At 41.9% G+C, this 22,691-nt stretch overlaps 1 protein-coding gene across 1 annotated transcript in view; it reads left to right on the forward strand.

Annotated features, from left to right (window-relative positions):
- LOC123100745 (linamarin synthase 1) overlaps nucleotides 1-1,891 on the forward strand; it is a 4,701-nt gene extending 2,810 nt beyond the window's left edge. The window contains exon 2 of the mRNA XM_044522626.1: nucleotides 832-1,891. Within this exon, the coding sequence (XP_044378561.1) occupies nucleotides 832-1,736 (905 nt within the window). The 3' untranslated portion in view covers nucleotides 1,737-1,891. The remainder of the gene's footprint in view (nucleotides 1-831) is intronic.
- The last annotated feature ends 20,800 nt before the right edge of the window (nucleotides 1,892-22,691 follow it).

Genomic DNA, 22,691 nt, shown 5'->3' on the forward strand with positions numbered 1-22,691 from the left:
ATGAAATAGGATCATTACAATCTCTGAAGAGTAGATACAAATTGTACGTAGGAGTACCAAGATGCAAAATTGTACAGTGCACCGTATGCTTTGTCAACATTACTAGTTTGTGATCTATCCTAGTACAGAGGAAAATCCTATATGATGGCCTTTTTTAGAACACACAAATGGTCTGCGGGGCCTATCTTCTTTCTCGTAAAAAAGTTAGAAACACCTTAGAAGATGCCATGTTAAGATGGATCTCAAAGCACCCATGTCAATCCCCACAGATGCCACACCACCTCTGGTGTGTGAGAAGGACATTTGCAGAAGCAAATCAATCCAGGGGTGCAAATGTAGTGTACCCTTTAGGGTATTTTTGTCCCTCTTTAGTTCGAGTAAATGATCACAACACTTTGGAAAATGTAATCCATTTGGTTGAGTTGAGGAGAGATAAAGGGTACTTCGAGGATTACAATCTTGCATCCTTATCTCTATGACAATCCCCACTAGCTAGTTGCGTCTGTCAACAAACATTAGGCACCATCAACATTAATTTTGGCCCAGTTCTCAGGAGCCTGCCAATCAAAGCCATGCCTCGAGACAAAAAAGAACTTTGAGGCATAAGATATGGTTGTCACACTTGTATCATTGCCATCTGCATCACGCGACCCCTACTTTAGACACGCTACACCATCTTCCACCTCTTGACAACAAATGGTGCATATGTCGATTGGGTCTACATTAAGAGTCTTGAGTATATATAGAATTCGCTTTTTATTCATCTGATGTGTGTGTGTGTGGACTGTAATGTATATACCCTATCTAATGACCTGTACACATGCACAACAGATGAGAACTGCTTCACGGACGGTTACCTCGACACCCCTGTGGGCTGGATAACCGGAATGATCAGCAACGTCCGCATCCGCGACCTCCCAACGTTCATCCACACGACCGACACCAATGATGTCATGGTGACCATCAACATCAAGCAGTGCGAGCTGGACGCTCCGGCCGCTGACGGCATCCTCCTCAACACCTTCGATGACCTAGAGCAAACGTCGTTGGCCGCCATCCGCGAGCGTCTACCCAACACCATCACCATCGGACCACTCATCTCGCTGCCGTCCTACCTTCCATCCCTCACCTCGAGTTTGTGGAAAGAGGACAATGTATGCACTTCTTGGCTGGACAAGCAACCGGATGGCTCTGTGGTGTACGTCAACTTCGGGAGCATCACAGTCATGTCGACGGAGCAGATGGTGGAGTTTGCACGGGGGTTAGATGGCGCCGGCAGCCCGTTCCTATGGGTTGTCCGGCCAGATATGGTGCGGGATGGCAGCCTGCCTGAGGGGTTCGTGGAGGAGGTGGCGGGGAGGGGGCTCATTGTGGGGTGGTGCGACCAGGAGGCGGTTCTGGAGCACCGCGCAACTGGGGGTTTCTTGACCCATTGCGGGTGGAACTCGACACTGGAGAGCCTACGCGCTGGCGTGCCAATGGTATGTTGGCCATTCTTCGCTGAGCAAGTGACCAACTGCAGGTACGCATGTGACGAGTGGGGTGTCGGCATTGAGATGGCGCGCCAGGCCGGGCGGGAAGAGGTGCAGGCGGCGGTGAGGGAGCTGATGGGTGACAGGGCGATGAGACGGAAGGCGGCAGAGTGGAAGGAGAAGGCAGAGAAGGCAGTCACGGTGGGTGGTTCATCGCACGGGAACCTCGAGAGGTTCATCCAAGAGATCGCGCGCGTCAAGTGATAGTAGTATATATACTCTGGGAAATGATAAAAGTACAAACATATATTGACTGTGCAAAGAAATTTGTGCTATATGCACATTGTATGTTCTATGTATGAGCTTTTGAGTAATTAATTGTGATATTGTTGTATTTGGAAGAGATGGGAAATTAATTACTGCTGGTCCCATATGATATATACGAGGGATAGACGTACAGTGTAGTTGCATAGATCGGGTTTGCATTTTGATTGTATCCTCTGAATTACACCACTTGAATTTTAATTTTTGCTTTGTCGTATAGTGTAGTGTCATTCTTTTGTTTTTGCCGTAGAGCATCTAACACTAGTTGTCGTATGTTTTCTCTGCAAATTTGTAGGGAACAGGCAAAGTCGGCATAGGATAGATAGAATAGGATGGGTCTTTCATTTTCGGGCTGTTATCGCAACCTAATTAACATATAGATTAATGTAATTAACTGTAGCAGCCAAATGACTTTGTTGATGAGGTGGAGGAACGGGTCGTCCCGAGTAAATTTATGCAGATAGATGCCCTCCAGCAATGTTAACCTCTCATTCCTCAATGCCCTCAACTTATGAATTCCCATTGAACATGTGCGACATGGCTGACATGCACACAACACCTTCTTAATAGTTATATGTTTTTTAACTACAACAATGCAACGACATGTGTACATGACAAAGATGCAAATAGAAAGAGGAAAGCATAAGTGATGCCTCCCTCTCCGAGCAAATCCCCAAAAACTATCACAATTCTGGCCTCATTTTTGGAAGAAAAAAAAAATCAATGTTACAAAGTTTTCCAAAAGATTGCTGGCATTAGTAATCTTTTTGACAAACACTAATCACTCCAACATGCACGCGTTGACATTGAATCTAATGGGTGGATCCCACCGTAAGTGATGATGTGGCACCCAAACCGCACATCGTTTGACTCAAACGTTAGGCAGGCTTAGGGACCACCCTCTCAACATCCATAACCCCCTTCTCTTTCTTGTGTATCTCATCGAACTCCTTGCGAACGCACGGCTGGCCGCCACTCCTACGGGAGCCACACGGCTGCAACTCGTGACATCTGGTGCACGCAATCGGTAGCAGAGACAAGGTTGTGGCTCACTAAGGTTGCATCTGTCCTTCGGGTGTGTGTTCCTCCCAATCATCGTCCAAAACCGCCTCGTGCATGCGTTGTCATGTCGTCCACCCCTGGATGCACGCACAACTTCGATCTTGGTGTTGGCGATGACTGTGAGCAACACCGGAGCAGAGGACGAGGAGGAACTATAGCACGCAGGCCTCAACGCAAAGTTCATGGAGGTGGCTTAGGCGTCGAGCAGGGAGTCAATGGCAAGCAAGTGTGGCTACATGGCGCCCGTCCGGGAGGTGAGCAAGTAGGATGGCAGGATCAACAAAATAATTAACTTTCTTTCCCTACTTCATTGTAGCATGCAACAAAAGATGTGTCACGGTGTTGCCTGCTATGTGTGGTCCTCTTACAAGAGATTTTGCTACAATACTTCTTCACTCGCGACTCCTCATGGAATTCTAGTCAATCTTTGTGCAGCTTCAAACAACTGGATTGGATATGCATGTGCTTGTGCTATCACTTTTAAGCAAAAAAGATCGTGTAAACTGACATTATTGTGGTGTCACATTGTTATGATATATCATCGAATCTAACTTCTATATTTTACAAGTTTGGGCATTATCACATTTTCAAATATCCATGATTGATATATATGTAAGACATAAGAGGATGGTTATGTGTTCAATAGGGAATTGGGACTCGGGAAACCAATTGAGAATCCAGATAGGCAGATCTAGGCTGGACAGGGATTGGGGGTATTTGATGACGGAAGGGGATCAACCCAATCCCCAAAGCGGTTTGGCTCCAAACAAAATCATGTTTTTTCCTTTGCGCATTTTCTCAGTTTTTTTGGTTTCTTTTATTTTTCTGTTGTTTGGAATTTTAAAAAATGTTCAACATTTTTCAAAGTTTTCAATTTTTCCAAAAAACAATAGAAATTTCAAAACTGTTGAAAACTTCAAAAAAACAAAAAATTGCTGTTTTTTCAGAAAAATAGTAATTTCAATTAATATTCATGTGTTTCTAAAATTGTTCACAATTTATTAAATTTCAAACCTTATTCATGTTATTCAGAAAAATGGAAATTTAAAAAAATTGAACTTTTGAAACAAATGCTTTTATAAAAATATGTTCACATTAAAAAAATATGAGGTTTTTCCATAAAATATTCTCAAATTTCAATAAGTACCAAACCTGAGCATTCTCTTAGCGTTTTCAGAAAATAAGAGGTTTCACCCGACTTGAGCCTTCTCTTCGATCCATCAGTCCATAGTTGACTGGTCAACCATTCAACCAGTCAGTTGTTCACCAGACGATCATTGACTGGTTGACTTTTCAAAAACAGATCTGAATTTTTTGTAAAACAATTATAAAAACCACTTAGATTCGTAAAAGTAAATAGACTTGCACAAAAAATCATGAAAAATTGAATATCAAGTAAAAAATAGGTTCATAAATTCTGGAAAAACTTCCAAGGATTTTAACAAAAGTTCAATGCTTTTTGAAAAGATTTCATGAATTTAAGAAAAGTTCATCGATTTAGGCAAAAAATATCAAAAAGACAAAAAGTAATTTATTTTGAAATAAAAAAGATTTAACAAATTTGAAAAAAGTTCGTTCATGTTGAAATAAAGTTTTAGGAAATGAATAGAGTTTGTAGATTTGAAAACAGTTCACAAAAATTAAAAACAATTCATGAAATCATTACAAAAGTATGATTTTTTTTGAAAAAGAACATGAATCTAAATAAATTTCAACGATTTTGAAAATAAGTTCACATGGAGGGAAAAATGTTCACAAAAACATTCAAATAGGATTCGGGCTGATATATATGTCTCACATTCAGCGAGACAGAGGCAACCCTCGCTAAAGGGGTCCTACGAGTTGGGCCGACGCACGCTCGCGGGAAACAACCTCTTTTTTGTTTTGGTTTCTTTTCATTTTTTTTCTTTCCTGTTTTTACTTTTGTTTATACATCCAAATATTCTATATAAAATTTACTCAAAAATAATATTCTATAAAAAACATTTGAAAAATGTTGACCAAGCATTTAGAAAATGTTAAATGTGTATAGAGAAAAGGTTACTCACGTATAACAAAAACGTATACAGATAATGAAAATTTTATGAAACAAATTGATCATGTATTTAAAAAGAGTTAATTAAGCATTTCAAAAAATGTTGAACAAGTGTTTGAAAATGTTAAGCAAGCATTTGGAAAATGTTAAGTGTGTATAGAAAAAGTGTTAAACATGTATTAAAAATGATGAAACAAATTTGATCATGTATATGAAATGTTAATCAAGCATTTGAAAAACAATGTTGAATATGTAGTTGCAAAACGTTAAATATGTATGCACAAAATGTTGACCATGAATTAAAAATGATGAAAAATTTAATAATGTATATAAATATATTAAGCAACAATTTCAAAAAATGTGGAACAAGTATTTGAAAAATGTTAAATATGTATACAAAAAATTTTGATCATGTATTAAAAATGACGAAATTTTTTGATCATGCATAAAAAATATTAATCAAGCATTTCAAAAAATGTTGAACAAGTATTTGAATAGAAATTTCAAATACTAGTCAAGAATTTGAAAAATGTTAAATGTGTTTACAAACAATGTTGACCATGTGTTCAAAACAGGTTAATATTGCATTTAAAAATGTTAATCAAGCATTTTTAAACTGTTAAACATAAAAAGAGAAAATGTTGGCCATTGATTAGGAAAATGCTAATCTTGTATTTGGAAAATTTTATCATGCATTTGAAAAAAATTAAAGTGTGTATAGGAAAAAAATGTTGACCATGTATTCAGAAAATATTGATCTTTTATTTGAAACATCTTAATCAAGAACTTGAAAAATGGTTTAAAATGCGTAGAAAAAAAATTGGACTATGTATTAATAAATGTTAAATTTGAATATGGAAAACGTAAAACATGTATTGGAAAATTGTTGTTGACATATATAAAAAATGTAGAATGAAAACCAAAAGGAGGTAAGAAAACAAAAAACGAAAAAGTCACAAAAAAACAAAAAAAAAGTGGAAAAGAAAACCAAAGAAACAAATGCAAAATGAGTGAAAAAAGTGGAGAAAAAATGAAAAGAGATAAAAGAAAAGAAAAGAAATAAAACTGAATAAACCAGAAGAAATGGAGAAAGAAAAGAAAAGGAACAGTAAAAATGAGAAAGAAACGAAGAAGAAACGATGAAAATCAAAGGGAAACAAAAAACCAAAAAAACATTGAAATACAGGCTCATTTTCTTACAAGTATGCTGCGGCATGTTAATCAACACGAGCGCGACGCTTACCCCAATGGCTAGCTTTACTACACACCATCAAGGAGACACTAACATCGTGCTAACCTCCATTTTTAATTGATATATTTTAAAACTCAAACTTACATAAAAAACCTAAAAGTGACTTTCAAATATTAACATGGTATAATAAAATGTTAGCACGATTTTTAAAAGTTTATGGCTTTAAAAAGTGTTTGTGACAATTAAATAATGTTCCTGTTTTTGAAAAACAAGTAAACTTTTTATAAATATGTATACAATGTACAAAAAAATGTTTGTGTCTTACAAAAAATGTTTTCTAGCTTTGAAAATATGTACATGGCATTTCACAGAAATATTCTTCCATTTCAAAAAAACATTTCTGACATTTATTATACAATCTTAGGAAATGTTCGGGTAGTTTCCAAAAAAATATTGCCAATGAAAACATATATGTGACATTTTAAAGGAAATATGACCATCAACGTTCTAAATATGTTTCTGGAATCTAAAAAATGTTCTCTTAGTTTGAAAAAAAATTATTGCCATTAAAAAAATGCTCAAAATGTATTTGAAAACGTTGGCCATGCATTGAGAAAAGAGTGTATAACTTGTTTTTAAGAGAAAAATATACATCATGTATTTGAGAAATGTACTACATGTATCAGGAAAATGACTCAGCTGTACATTAAAAATGGACATTGTGCAGTGAAAAATGTAGACAAGTGTTCAATGATAACTGATGAAAACTGACAAAGAAAGATAAAGAAAAACAAAGAAAATCGAGAAAAAAAAACCGAAGTATAAATGATGAAAACTACACAGAAACATGAAGAAAAACAAAGGAAATGAAGGGAAAAAGTAAGGTAAATCGAAATATGACGAAGAAGAAAAATAGAAAACGAGGAAGAAGCAAATAAACCGAAGAAATAAGAGAGAGAACAACATGAAAACCAGGAAAATAAACAGTATGGCTCCAAGCCACGGAGAGCAGCGCTGGGAGCGATGAGGCACCTCCATGTACTTCCTTACAGCCTCCTCTTTTCGGCGGCGTTGAGTCGTCATCGTTTAGCACCACTAGATTTCCTAGCGTCAGCATCACCATGGCCACCACCACGAGGTCCTCCTGTAGACCCAACGGGTGAAGAACACACGACCTGTACACTTTTGAACGCCCTCTCACACCGAACACGAGACCTTGCATGGGCCGGCCCATTCCTGCTAACTGCCACAAATAAGATTCGGGCTGATATATGGGCGCCCCAATGTCTTGTATTGAGCGAGACAGAGAGAACCCTCGCTGAAGGGGTGCCACGAGTTGGGCCGATGCAGCCGCGCGGGAAACAACAACCTCGTTTTCTGTTTTGTTTTTTCTGTGTTTTTCTTTTAGATAAATTACTCTGGTTTATACTTCCAAGTATTCTATATAAATTTGGCTGAAAAATAATATTCTATATAAACATGAAATATGTTGACCAAACATTAAAAAAGGTGTGTATAGAGAAAATGTTTATCACGTGTACGAAAAATGTATACAAAAAAATAAAATGTGTTCATGTATTTAAAAAAAGTTAATCAAGCATTTGAAAAAATGTTGAAGAAATGTTTGGAATATGTTAAGCAAGCATCTGGGAAATGTTAAGTGTGTATAGAAAAAGTGTTAAACATGTATTAAAAAATGATCAAAAGATTTTGATCATGTATATAAAAATGTTAATCAAGCATTTGAAAAAAATGTTGGACAAGTATTTCAATTTTAAAAATATTTATGGAAAAATGTTGATCATGTATTAAAAATGATAAAAAACAATATCATGTATATCAAAATTAATCAAGCATTTCAAAAAATGTTGAACAAGTATTCGAAAAATATTAGTCAAACATTTTAATAATGTTAAAAGTGTTTACAAAAAATATTGAACATTTGTTCAAAAAATGTTAATATTGCATTTAAAATGTGTTAATCAAGCATTTGAAAAATGGTAAACGTAAAAATAGAACAAGTTGACCATGTAGTAGGAAAATGCTAGTCCTGTATTTGATAAATGCTAATCAAGCATTTGAAAAGGTTTAAAGTTTGTATAGGAAAATATGTTGGTCATGTATTAAAAAATGTTAATTTTGTATTTGAAAAATCTTGATTAAGCATTTGAAAATGTTGAAGAAATCGTATAGAAAAAATGTTGGCTCCGTATGAAAAAATGTCAAATTTGTATAGCAAAAATGTTAAACGTGTATTGGGAAAAAGCTGTTGACATATACAGAAAATATAGAATGAAAACCAAAAGAAACAAAGAAAATGAAAGAATAAAAAATTTAAATAAACCAAAGAAAAAATAAAATGAAAAATAATACCAAAGAAACAAATGCAAAATGAGTGAAAAGGGGAGGAGAAGAAAAATAAAAAGTGACAAAAGAAAAAGAAACCGAAGAAAATTGAATAAAAGAACGAAATGGACAAAGAAAGGAAAAAACTTGTAAAATGGAGAAAGAAACGAAGAAAACCCGATGAAAAGGAAAGGAAAAAAACCCAAAAAAATAATGAAAAACCGGCTCGTTCCCTTATAAGTAGGCTGCGGCATGGTATTCAACGCGAATGCGGTGCTTACCCCATTCGCTAGGTTCGCTGCACACCATCGACGAGACACTGACATGAAGCTAATCTTGTTTTTCTAATGGATATATTTTCAAACATAAAGTTACATAAAAAATCTAAAAGTGACTTTTCAAATATTAACAGAGTATAATAAAATGTTAGCATGATTTTCATATGTTGATAGCTTTTAAAAAATGTTTGTAACAATGAAACAATGTTACTGGTTTTCAAAAAGAATTTGTGAACTTTTTATAAATATGTATACAATGTACAAAAAAAATGTTTGTGTAGTACAAAAAATGCTTTCTACCATTAAAAATACTTACATAACATTTCACAAAAAAATATTCTTGCATTTCAAGAAAATATATTTGTGACATTGAAAATATGTCTATACAATCTGAGAAAATGTTTGGATAGTTCTAAAACTATATATTGCCAATAAAAACATATATGTGACATTTTAAAAAGAATATTCTCATGCTTCCAGAAATATGTCCATGAAAGTTCTAAATATGTTTCTGCAATCTATAAAAATGTTATCATAATTTGAAGAAAAAAAATACTGCCATCAAAAAATGTTTAACAGGTATTTGGAAAAATGTTGGCCATGCATTCAAAAAAGAGGGCATAACATGTTTTTAAGAGAGAGAAAATGTACACCGTGTATTTGAGAAATGTATAGCATGTATCAGAAAAATGTTTCACCTGTACATTAAAAATGGACACTGTGCGCTGAAAAATGTAGACAACTGTTCAATGGTAAACGATGAAAACTGACAAAGAAACATAAAGAAAAACAAAGAAAATCGAGAAAAAAATCAAAGAAAACCGAAGTATAAACTGTTAAAGAAACATAAAGAAAAACAAAGAAAATCAAGAAAAAAATAAAGTAAATCGAAGTATAACGAAGAAGAAAAATGGGAAACTAGGAAGAAGCAAATAAACCGAAGAAAAAAGAGAAAGAAAACATGAAAACCAAAGAAAAACCAGTATGGCTCCACGCCTTGGAGAGCAGCGCTAGGAACGACGAGGCAGCTGCATGTACTTGCTTGCAGCCTCCTCTTTGTCAGCAGGGTTGACTCGTCCTCTAGCACCGCCTGATTTCCTAGCGCCAGCATCGCCATGGCCATCGCCACGGCGTCCTGCTGTAGACCCAGCGGGTGAAGAACACGAGACCTGTACGCTTTTCAACGCCCTCCCACACCAAATTCTCAATCGAAAGAGCTCTGTCTTTGATCATCCGCGCCTCCTCCTCCTTCATGGTAGCCAACGCAATCCCCAATGATTTCTTGTAAAGCATCGCCCGGTTCGAAAACCAGCTTCAAATCTCGCGGAGTTTGGCAAGCTTATCCACATCTCCGTATGCCACCTGAATAAAAATCTCCGCCTGCGCTGGAGTGATTTCCATCGTGGCAGCCAACGCAATCCCCAACAATTTCTCGTACAGCATCGCCCGGTTCGGAAACCAGCTACAGATCTCGCGGAGCTTGGCGAGCTTATCCACATCTCCATTTGCCACCTGAACAAGAATCTCTGCCAACGTTGGAGTGGTTTCCATCGTCGCTACTTGCTAGGGTTAGGGATTTGGGAGAGCAGGCAGGGAGATCAACAGGGGTGACGAACGGACATGATTTACCCTTTCATAATGTTGACGATGACTCGGTGTGGTGTGAGGGTCAATTTCCAGATTAACTAGGGGATTTTTCGCAAAAAGGCGATGCCACACGACGGCACGACAATGCTCTACCCGTCTACCATATACAGGACCTTAATTGTCATGTATTTATATATATAAGTGTCGTATTCTTATGTTTCTCAAGTTGGAGGACTTTTTTTATGCACTAGCGAGTTCAAGGGCGATCGATGTAATTTTCTAATTATTAGCTAGTAAGGGCATATCTAAGGAGGACCCTCAAACCACCCGCATATGTTCAGAACGTGCGGTCCGGACCACGGAAACCATCCAATGCAGACCTATATCGGTCCGCCAAGCGGTCCGAACATACTTTTTCCGGCAAACCCGAAACAAATGTATGGGAGGGGGCTTTGCGGGAGTCCGGACAACAGACATGTAGGACTCCGACACCCCCGACCCACGCAAAACCCATCCCGGACCCCGCACCTTCATCCTCCCCATTTTCTCTCTTTCCTTTTTTTCTCTCTTGCCTTCGCCACCGCTCCACCATCTCAGCCACTACGCAACACCCCTGCCGGAACTATACATCTCCGTCACCTCCAGCGTTCCAGTCGAGCTCCACCCCACTTCTCCTCTGTCGCCGCTCACCCATCACCTCCGACCGACCCACGAGGTACCATCAACAGCTGCTATACTCAGCATGTCCGGCAACTATTCGATGAATTGTCAGAGCTGAAAAAGTTTTTCCTTCTTCTTTCAAGCAACGAATTTCGATTTAGAGTACATAAACGAGCACTATGTTGAGTTGTCCGATGTCTCGTCCGATGAGGAGGACTACATGGATGAGACGGCGATGATGCAGGTGGTCCCTGAAGACGTGGGGCGTGCAGAGGAGCATGTTGTCAATTTCAGGGGACAGGGGTCATCGAGTGCTCAACCGCAACAGGGTGCACGGCCATTTGACACTGATGGTCGACTAATTTGCCCCCAATGCAATCTTCGCTGACCATTTTCGCTGCCGTTTTCGGATGCACGAGACTATCTTTGATCGTTTGTACCATGGCATCCAGTCCTGTGATGACTCCTTCGTCTTGAGGAAGGACATTGTATGAACGATTGGGTTCTCTAGTTACCAGAAGTGCACGAACGCACTCCGGATGCTTGCATATGGAACGGCCGCTGATTCGTGGGACGAGTACCTACGGATGTCTGAGAGCACATGCGGAGATGTCATGGTTAGGTTTGGAACTGTCGTGGTCGAGGTGTTTGGACCTCAGTACCCGAGAGGACCAAATGTGGCAGACACCGAGAGGCTCTTGGCAATCTCAGAAGCAAGAGGGTAGCCAGGTTTGGTTGGATCTCTTGACTTCATGAATTGGAAATTGAAGAACTGCCCGAAGGCTTTACAAAGGCAACATCAGAGTCATGTTAAGAAGTCCACCATCATTCTTGAAGCAGTTGCATCACATGATATTTGGATTTGGTACGCTTTCTTTGGCATGCCCGGGTCTCACAATGAAATCAATGTGCTGCAGCGATCATTGTTGTTTGCGAGGGTGGCTGAAGAAAAAGCTCCTCCTTGCTACTATACTGTCAATTGGCATGAGTACAACATGGGCTACTATCTGTTCGACGGTATCTATCCTCCGTTGACTACCTTTGTCAGCATCATCTCTAACCTAGTTGTCCAGAAAAAGTCTCACTTTGCCCAAAAACAAGAAGCAACTAGAAAGGATGTCGAGAGGGCGTTTGGAGTTTTGGAGGCCCGTTTTGAGTTGTTAGTGGACCTGCTAAACAATGGGATCCGAATACCTTATGGGAGGTGATGACATGTTGTGCGACCATGCACAACATGATTGTCGAGGATGAGGATGCTGCCGCAACTCTAGAATTTGAGAATATGGGTGATACTATCCAACTTCCAGATCAAAATCGGCCATATTTAAAGAGTTTATTCAAATGCATCAATAAATTCGGCATCGACCAACTCATGAGTAGCTGAAGGAAGATCTGATTGAGCATACGTGGGCGGTTCAAAGGAACAACAATGTTGAAATTTAATATTTAAACTTTTTAAAATTTGAACTACTGCTGCATGCGGCTATTTGAACGTTTGTACTACTAGTGCTGCATCTGTCGGTTGCAGCAGCGGAGGACGGCTGTGCCAACGCCCAACGGTAGTCGTAGGAGAGGCCTTCGACGTCCACCACATTGCAGGATCCCAGCGCCTCGCTCGCCATGTCAATATGGAGAGCCTGTAGCAGAGGGAGAAGCGGAGCGGGAGGCTTCGATCGGACGAACGCAATTTCCTTTGGGACACCAACAATTTCCCTTTGGACGGACGCACAGAACAGAGGCAATATAATCGGAACCGGATGCGTCCCAAAGTTCCGATGCAGAGCCGCCACCAACGATTTTGCCCGAGCCCTAAATCCCCAACCCGGGCGACGCGCTCTCGCCCTCGCTCCGGAATCAGTCGATGTAAGTCCTCTCTGTTTTCTCCCTCGCGTGCTTAGTATTCGATTGGTAGTAGTTGCTCATGGAGCAGCTCGGGAGGGATTGATCTGAAACGGGGGATTCGAAACTAGTTTTGCATCGATCCGAGTTGATTTTTGGATCAAGTTTGAGACTTCGAGTTGAGGAGGTTAGGTTCAGCATGAGGGCCTCACGCACATTGAAGAAAGCTCTCGCTGTTGTCCAACGCATCCATTATCCTAAATTGGGTCATTGTGAATCCCAACTAGCACTATCGTGGCTCTGTTCACCCAGCAATTCGATCCCATTCATATAGATCCCTCTGTTCTAAGGATTTTCCTAAATTTCGAACTCTGAAACTCATTATCAGATATATTGGTGGTCTTCCTGTTTTATCTGGTTGCTGCTAAATTTTATATGCCTGCACAATCCGAGTACACTGACCAAGCCAAGTACCACCAATTGTCGGCGCTTCCAAAGAGTATCTTCTTTCTAGCCATGTCTGTAGCGGATTAAACCATTCTTTTTCTGGATTTTCTGCTTGCTTGCTTGATCCTTCGTCTACAGCATGTGGTTTATCTGGCAATTTGGTCAACCTTTGCTGTATTTGGATCTTCTATGTTGCCCACTCCACTGCCATCATGTACAGACAAATGCTATGGTGCGGATAATATGGAAACCCTGATTTTTCCATACTGCATTGCATGGGAGTTATTGCCATAGAATTGGGTATATTTTATACTGGTTTTGGCACTTCTGTGTTTGCCCAATGAACTGTACATAGTGTGCGATAATATTGTTTAAGAATGTCGTAAATTATAAAATCATAGGCAATAAAGACTTATTTGTTGAGTTAAAAAATGTTTTTTTTTCAATTGGTTATGTGGAATTACCTGAAAATATATACAAGGCCAAAAACCTTCAGCTTTGACATGAACTTGCTTCGAGCACCGAGAACGTGATGGCTTTTGCGACCTTAGTTAGTTAGTTAGTCTACTGATTATTTGCATTCTTTCTGCTTCAGGACCGGAAAGATGCAGAAAAGTAAAGGGGTGGGTGAACACACAAGAAGTTTGAGAAAGGTGGAAAGCACCACCAGAAAAAGGAACAAATGTGGGAGCAGTCGGAAAAGAGGCAGGACTACTTGGAAAGGTAACCTGTTTACAATGAAAGAGAGTGAGCCAATGGTTTCGACTCTGCCATCTCTTTCTGTTCTGGCGCAGGCGCCTACTTCTCTAACAGAGCACTCACTGTTCTGGTGTATGTTGATCTTTAATTAGATATCAGACTTCAGGAGGAGGCTGATGCTGCTTTTGAGAAACAATTTGTCAACTTATTGCCTGATAGAGATGTTTCCAGCCCTAAGTTTGAAGAGAAACAATTTGGCAGCGTATATGAAAGTGATCAAGATCACTGGTGTCAACTCAGTCAAAGAGTAGCTTCACATTTGTATATCGAAGTTGTGTCGCTTGCATTGTTAGATGGTGATTATGCTGCTATGTTCTTATGAAATATCCAAATCTGTATTGACTTGCCAATCGTTAATTATTTTTATTTTTTTTGAAAAGGGGATGTCCCCGGCCTCTGCATCAGAGTGATGCATACGGCCATCTTATTAAAGAAATAAAAGGTTCCAACAGGGTTCCAAAGTCTCCGACTGAAAAGAAATAAAAAGCCAGCTCACACAGAGCTACAGAGGCTGGACACACAGACTAGCCAAGGTAAGACGCCACAACCGGCTGGCTACAAAAAGATAGGTAAACTAATTGCCTATCCTATTACATGACCGCCATCCAAACCGGTTGAAGATATCCCGAGCTACCATCTCCCAGCGGATAGATCCAGTAACCAAATGCTCCCTGGCCTCCATCGGAGTGAGTAGCGACCACGAACGGATCACAGCCGTGGCTCGGAAGATAACCTGCAAAAAGTGAATACGTGATGTTCTGTTAAAAACCAAATCATTTCTGCAAGTCCAGATAGTCCACAACAAAGCACAAACTCCAACACGAATATGTCTCGCTAATTCAGGCTCAATCCCAGTGAGCCATGTCCCAAATAATGTAGTGACAGAATTCGGTGGAGTAATATTAAAGGCAATGTGAACCGTCCGCCAAAGTACTCGGGCAAACGGGCAATCAAAAAAGAGATGCTTGATTGTCTCGTCCCGATCACAGAAGCTACACCTCGTAGGTCCTGTCCAATTACGCTTAATCAAGTTATCCTTGGTTAAAATAACCTGTTTATGGACAAACCACATAAACATTTTTATCTTCAAGGGAACTTTGACAGCCCAAACATGTTTGGAGGTAGGAATGGAGCTCGAGTTAATTACATCAATATACATTGATTTAACCGTGAATACTCCAGACCTAGTCAGTTTCCAGCGTAATTCATCGGGTTGTTGAGAAAGATGGACATCCATTAGTCTCCGAACTAGATGGAGCCAATCTTCCCAGCGTTGCCCACTAACGACCGTCGGAACTGAATATTAAGGGGGATGGATTGAAACACCGTAGCAACAAAAACCTCACGTCGTTGAACAATGCGATATAAAGACGGATATTGAATGGCCAAGGGTGTCTCGCCGAGCCATGTATCCTCCCAGAAGCGTGTACTAACGCCGTTGCCAATGACAACCTTTATCCTATTAAACAAAGATTGTTTAACTTTCATCAGGCCTTTCCAGAAAGGCGAGTCAGTTGGCCTGACTGTGACCTGGGACAAGGACTTAGTCTGGAGGTACTTGCTGCGAAGGATTTGTGCCCACATGGCATCAGTCTCAAAAGAAAGCTTCCACAGCCACTTGCCGAGAAGACATCTGTTCTTAACTTCAAGATTCTCAATACCAAGACCCCCTTGGTCTTTCGGTCTACAGATGATATCCCATTTTGCAAGTCTGTATTTTCTTTTTAGATCATCACCCTGCCAGAAGAAACGCGATCGATAAAAGTCCAGTCTTTTCCTAACACCTACTGGGACTTGAAAGAATGATAAGAGAAACATAGGCATACTTGTGAGCACCGAGTTAATCAGAATTAATCGGCCTCCATATGACATGAGCTTGCCTTTCCAACAACTCAGTTTCTTCTCAAACCGGTCTTCGATGCACTTCCATTCTCTATTCGTCAGCTTTCTATGGTGGATTGGAATACCTAGGTACGAGAAAGGTAATTCCCCCAAATCGCACCCAAACAATTGCCTATAAGCCTCCTGTTCGTCTTTGGCTCTACCAAAGCAGAACAGCTCGCTCTTATGAAAGTTAATTTTTAACCCGGTCAATTGTTCGAAAAGGCATAACACCAGCTTCATATTTCTCGCCTTGGCCAGGTCATGCTCCATAAAGATGATTGTATCATCAGCGTACTGAAGGATGGATACACCTCCATCAACCAGATGAGGTACCAAGCCACCCACTTGACCATGCTCCTTAGCCCTTCCTATCAAGATGGCTAGCATATCAACCACAATGTTAAACAAGATAGGGGACATCGGATCTCCTTGTCTAAGGCCTTTATGTGTCTGGAAGTAATGACCAATATCGTCATTCACTTTAATTCCCACACTCCCTTTTTGCGTAAATGATTCAACCTGGCGTCGCCAGGCTTCGTCAAAACCTTTCATACGCAGTGCCTGCTGGAGAAATGGCCATTTAACCTTATCATACGCTTTCTCGAAATCCACCTTAAAAATGACACCATCTAACTTCTTGGAATGGATTTCATGGAGCGTTTCATGAAGGACAACCACCCCTTCAAGGATGTTCCTGTCCGGCATGAAGGCAGTTTGGGAATGCTGCACCACAGAATGCGCAATCTGTGTGAGCCTATTAGTCCCGACCTTGGTGAATATTTTAAAACTAACATTGAGTAGGCAGATCGGCCTGAACTGCTCAATTCTCACAGCATCCGTCTTCTTAGGAAGCAGTGTGATAGTTCCAAAATTCAAGTGAAATAATTGAAACATAGGTAGCAAATCCCCCTTAATAATATGCCAGCACTTTTTGTAGAACTCTACCGGAAATCCATCCGGTCCAGGAGCCTTATTATTTGTCAACTGTGCTATAGCATCAAACACCTCCTTCTCCGAAAACGGGGCAACCAGAATATCGTTGTCAGCAGCCGAGAGTTGAGGCACATCCCAGTTCTGGACTCATCGAGAGAGACACAACTGTCCTCCGGAGGTCCAAATAGCTGCCTATAATACTCGGTTATATAAGTTTTTAGGTTATCCTGTCCTAAAATAGTGCCCTCATCTTGTTCAAGCTGAAATATTCTCTTCTTTCTGTGCTTACCATTAGCAATCAGATGAAAGAATTGAGTATTTGCGTCCCCTTGGACCACTTTGCAAACCTTAGCCCGCAAAGCCCACTTCAATTCCTCTTCACGGAGAAGTTCTTTCAACCTCTTCTCTGCTTCAGTTTTAACCTGGAGCTCAGCAGGCATCAAAATCGTGGATTCGGCCTTGACGTCCAAATTCTGAATAAGAGAGAGAAGCCTGTCCTTCTCAATCTTATATACCCCACTAAGGTGCTTAGCCCAACCCCGTAAGAAGCTTCTCAAACTCCTAATCTTATTTTGCCAACGCTCGACTGCGGTCCTACCGCCTGCACCCTTCGCCCATTCCCGAGCGATCAGGTCTAGGAACCCTTCGCGTTCGAACCAGGCCATCTCAAAAGAGAAGGTGTTTTTATTTCCCACGTGGTTCGGCTCCCCTGAGTCAACGAACAGGGGTGTGTGATCGGAAAAACCCCTGGAAAGAGCTTGAACCGTCACAAGCGGGAACTTCTGTTCCCACTCCACACTCGCAAGAACACGATCAAGCTTTTCGTACGTCGGGTTGGGCAAGGAGTTAGCCCAGGTGAACCTTCTACCAGAAAGCTGTATCTCCCTCAGATCCAGGCTTTCAATGATAGTATTAAACATGAACGACCATCTGCCGTCAAAGTTATCATTATTCTTCTCCTCTCTCCTCCTAATGATGTTGAAATCTCCCCCAACTAAGATTGGAAGCTGCTCGGACCCACAAATCCGAACAAGATCCGCTAAAAAATCCGGTTTAAGCTCGGGCTGTGCGGCACCATAAACCGCCACCAACGCCCAGTTGAAACCATCAACCTTAGACCTGACTCGAAACTTAACCGCGAAGTCGCCCATGACTACGCTCCGGACTTCAAGCGAATCGCATCTCACACCCAGCAAGATACCACCCGATCTTCCTCGCGGAGGGAGACAATGCCAATCAAAATCAACACCACCCGCCCAGAGAGGAGAGGAATTGGGGCGCAAAGTTATCTCTACCAGTTTCCGATAGAGCAATAAAATCTAAACGATGCTCCAGAGATGCCTCAGCAAGAAACCTTCTTTTAGCCAAGTCTTTCAGACCTCTGCTATTCCAAAAAATTCCTTTCATCACTCATCGTGAAATTTTTTAGTAGTCCGAGTCCTAGCACTCCTACGAACTGCAGAATCGGGGTAAATTTTCCGTTTCCACTTACGCTTGGGTTTGCTAGGTCCTGACTCCCGATCCTCATAACCGGGCTCAGCGGCACAAACAACTGCATTCTCAATAGGCATATCATCGTCCTCTGTCTCATGATTGGATGGTGCTAAATCCACACACATATTGTTGAGCACGCTAACCCCTAATGCATCAATTTCATTGTCATTCATGGGTTTAACTGCTGCAAGATTACGAATAGTTTCTAAGGCACGCTCCGCCTCCAAATCTAACAAATCATTCACCGAACTGGAAATCTCACTATTTGTAGCCCCGAGAGAAACTCCCAATTGGTTTGCATTATTTATAATCTCCTCATTAGAAAAATGCAATAAAGAGTTAGATATGTTGACGGACATACCAGTAGATATTGCAGCATCCTGAAGCTTAGCCACCCTCATGGCACATCGCTGCTGAATGTCATCCACTGTCGGCTGTGTCTGGAGACGGGCACTCACCCGTCGTCCCTCAGACATCGGATCCGGTATCCTACCGAACGCAATCACCTCCTCCCGAGAGATCATGGTCGGATTGAGGCCTCCTGCCCCACTCCAACCGTCAGGCCGGTCCGTCAGGACGGACTGGCTCTCCCCATGGGACTGCACCGGTGGCGAACAGGGGGACGGGAGTACCAGGGCCGCCTGCCCTAACCCCCCCCCCCAAGACCGCAGAAGTCACCAGTGTAGGCGCCTTAGGAGAAGGAGGCCCCGAGGCCACCTGCCCCGAGCCCCCCCCCCAAAGGCACCGACGCCATCATCATAGAGGAGCAAGCGACGGGAGGGGATGTAGCCGTGGCCACCTGCCTCAGATCCCCTCCCAACGCCGAGATGGTCACGGGAGCCACCTGCCCCGCGTCACCAACCTCAGCCGGAAAAGAGCCACCGGAAGCCGCCTGCCCCGGGGTCCCTCCCGACAACCCATCCACGACCACTGGTGTCTCGACCTGAGAACGGACACCATGCTGAACAGGAGAGAGAGTGGCCACCTGCCGACTCACCTCTACCCCTCCGCTGCCCGAGATCGACGACACCTCAGTAACCACAGGCAGCGAACAGACCGAATCCTCAAAGCCCAAAGCAGGCAACGCAAGTTCAAAAGCCTCGTCAGACTCGACCCGATCACTCCAGAGCCTCGGGGGTGCAGAAGCGGGCTCAAAAGACCCAAATCTCAGTGATGTCACAGGCAGCGAGGAGGGTGGCTCCGCTCCCTTCTCGGTCATCGCAGTGTCGGGCCCCGGTCCCTTGGACATCTGTCGTCCAGACTCCTCGACTGGCGGCTCCCTCGCTCCTGCGCTGCCGTCACCCTCGTGCATATCCACATCGAACCCGTGCGACGCCGCAACCAAAAGGCTCTCATCCTCAAACTCAATAACCAAATCATAGATCCTGCCTTGGTAAGCCCACTTAACCACCTCCGGCACATACTCAACGTTCAGAATACTAACCAAAACCCGAGCAATCCCATGAGCTCTGGTGAACGTCATATCCACTCGCTCAGGCTTCCCAATCAAAATACCCAAGCTGGCCACAACGCGAGCATCCTGCAAAGGCTTGGATGGGGCCCCGGAAAAACGCAACCACGCCTGAGTAAGCGGCGCACCCTGAGGCTCCACCAGCTTCCATTCGTGGAACTCAAGAATGCCATCAGTTCCTGGAACATTACACATCCCAAAACTCAGCATCCTCTGCAGGTCCTCAACCGAGGGAAACTCAACTCTGAACATCTTATTATCGAGACTGACAAGGTCCCACTGGAAGTCCCCAGGGACAAGCTCCCGAAGCCTCTGCACGATCTGCGTCTCAGAGACCTCCCCTCTGGCAACCTTAACAATCCCCGTAGTCATGTTCGGTGACTCATCAGAACCTCTCGCTCATATGGAGACTCAAAAAACGTGAGCTCAGCACAGTAAACACCATACATCATAAGTGACGGTGCCTGCTCTCGCAGAATCGGGCAGTCTCCGGAATCATGTGCCGGTTTGCCGCAGGTGTCGCATAGCCGAGCCACACACTCGGCAATGAAGTGGCCCTTGTCGCCACAACGATAGCACAGCATCTTTTCCTTCTTACGCGCCCATTTGGACGCCCTATCTGACTCAGCCCTTTCTGTCGTTTCCGCAGACACATCAGTCATAACCTCATTCTCAGGAACCTGGACAGTAGCAAGAGCCGTTACCACCTCCATAGCGTGCCCGGTCAGAACTAATTATAAGAGAAAACATTATCTTGTGCAGGAGAAGATATGCTATTTGCATGCACGGGTATAGTTCTACCACGCGGGACGTCATGTCTGGGCCTAACAAGATTCCTGACTTCATCACGTTTGGTTACAGTCTTTGGTCAGAAAAGAAACAAGGATGATAAATTGAGGGTTGGCCCTGCTAATATTTTTCCTGCCATCTTGCTTTGTTTATTCAAGGATGGTAAATGTTGTTGTTTTTTTCCTTCCCTTTTTTGCATGTCAGAGAATTTGAAAGTTGAAACAGATAACTGCATTATGTTATCAGTGGTCTAATGTGTGACTATGTGCACCCTTCCACTTGTTCTAGGCTGGACTTGGAGGCCCACTTATTGATCTTTCTGGGAATTTTGTTGGGATGAACATTTGTTCCGATAGTGATACGGGAAAGCCTTTGTTTCTACCATGGATATTACTTCGTGAACGCTTGGACCAATATGAGATACTCGGGTATGCCTTCTTCGCTTCTAGACTTCTAGTATTTATTATGAGCAATATTGTGGACAACCTTCCCTCCTCCTGTTCAAATTCACCCTTGTAAGTTTATCCATTTTTACATACTAATAGCACTGGTGCCATAGGTGTGTTTTTTACACATCTCCTTAGCAATGGAAGAAGAAAACAACAAAACAGTGTTTTTTGACATGCCCTCCCATGTACAACCGGCTATAAATACTTCTGGTTCAGCCCATGTAAATTTTAGCAATGGCTATCCGACTACATGGAAAAGGCCCAAATAATCCTTGGGGGAGTAATGCCGCCTCTGATTCTAGGCCACATCCTCCTCAATGCTGGCAACTTGCCTGCAAGCTAACCAATCCAGCTGTCATTTCCCCTATGTACTTCGTTCTCCAATCTTCAGAGGTCGATACTTGCTTACTAACTTGAATATTGTGCAACGACTGCTTGTTTGCTGGTTGCTGCTTGTTGATTTGGTATGGAAGGGGTAAGGGAGGAATGTTATCTAGGGGCAGCGGCATTGCCGGCACCAGTAGCCAGTTGTCTTATGGTGTGACTAGATGCCGCACCACGATGCTACGTATGGAAATCAAGAGACAAGTATCTCAACCATATAATAATATTGTTAACTTGCTGCGTTTTTTTCAAAATACATAGATATCCGCCATGCCCCCAAATTGTTTTTTTTTATGCGGTTTGCCGTGTCTCCGCAAAATAGACTGAAAGTACCATCCCTGAGTTGATGCTTCTTCATGCTGCCACGAAGCCTATTATTTGAAACCGTATTTTAAGTCTGCCTACCACTTTCACTACTGCTGATTTATTGTGCTTGCTTCGGTGCTGAAGCTACTCTATCTGTCTAAGAGAAGTGTTAAAACATTTCGCTCAAAATAAAATGTGGACAGTGTAACTCATACGTAGCATCTGGATCTGCTCAATCCTTCTTCTTTTGTTGTACATCTTTTTATGGCCTGTTTTGCATTTCATCTTTTCTACCTTGTTTCCTTTTCCACATTGGTTACATCCTCTATCGACTGCTTGTTTTGGGGCCAGTACTTGTGCGTATTTTTTTTCATAATAACGACTCTGTTGTGTTCTAATGCAGTCCTTGGGCAAAACTTGGAGGCAAAATGACACCTTATAGTGCAGGTGAACATTTCAGAATCACTTGAGACCCTGTATTGTGCATCGTCAATGTCATTTCTTCTAATCATAGTAATCATCATTATATTAACATGTGCTCCATTTTAGGTTTCTCAACGGGGAAAACCAACAATAGCAGACAGGGATCTTATGTACCTCCTCCAGGTGCTTCAAGAATAATACCTTCAGGTGTGAACTATACTAGTACAAGCCATCATCCTAAGAATTAGCTATTGATCATTGCGCGGCACATCTGAGTACTAATATTGATCACCTCTTTGCATCAGGATTCATGGATACTTGGAACTGGATAGAATCCATGGGCTATCCCAAGCCAGAACCACTTATGCTGGAATGTATGTTGTTGCTTTTCATATCTCCGGCTTATTCATTGTGCATTTTCTTATAGCTATTGTAGCAATGATATAACTACTCATTTACCTGTTTTTTTTTTGTTGAAAAGTGAATGGGCGCTTGGTTAGGACATTCGACGATGTTTTTGGTTGTTTACATGCTTGGAGAGGTTATAAAGGGTTCTA

The sequence above is a fragment of the Triticum aestivum genome, chromosome 4D (assembly GCF_018294505.1).
Source record: "Triticum aestivum cultivar Chinese Spring chromosome 4D, IWGSC CS RefSeq v2.1, whole genome shotgun sequence".
In the NCBI taxonomy this organism is placed as follows: Eukaryota; Viridiplantae; Streptophyta; class Magnoliopsida; order Poales; family Poaceae; genus Triticum; species Triticum aestivum.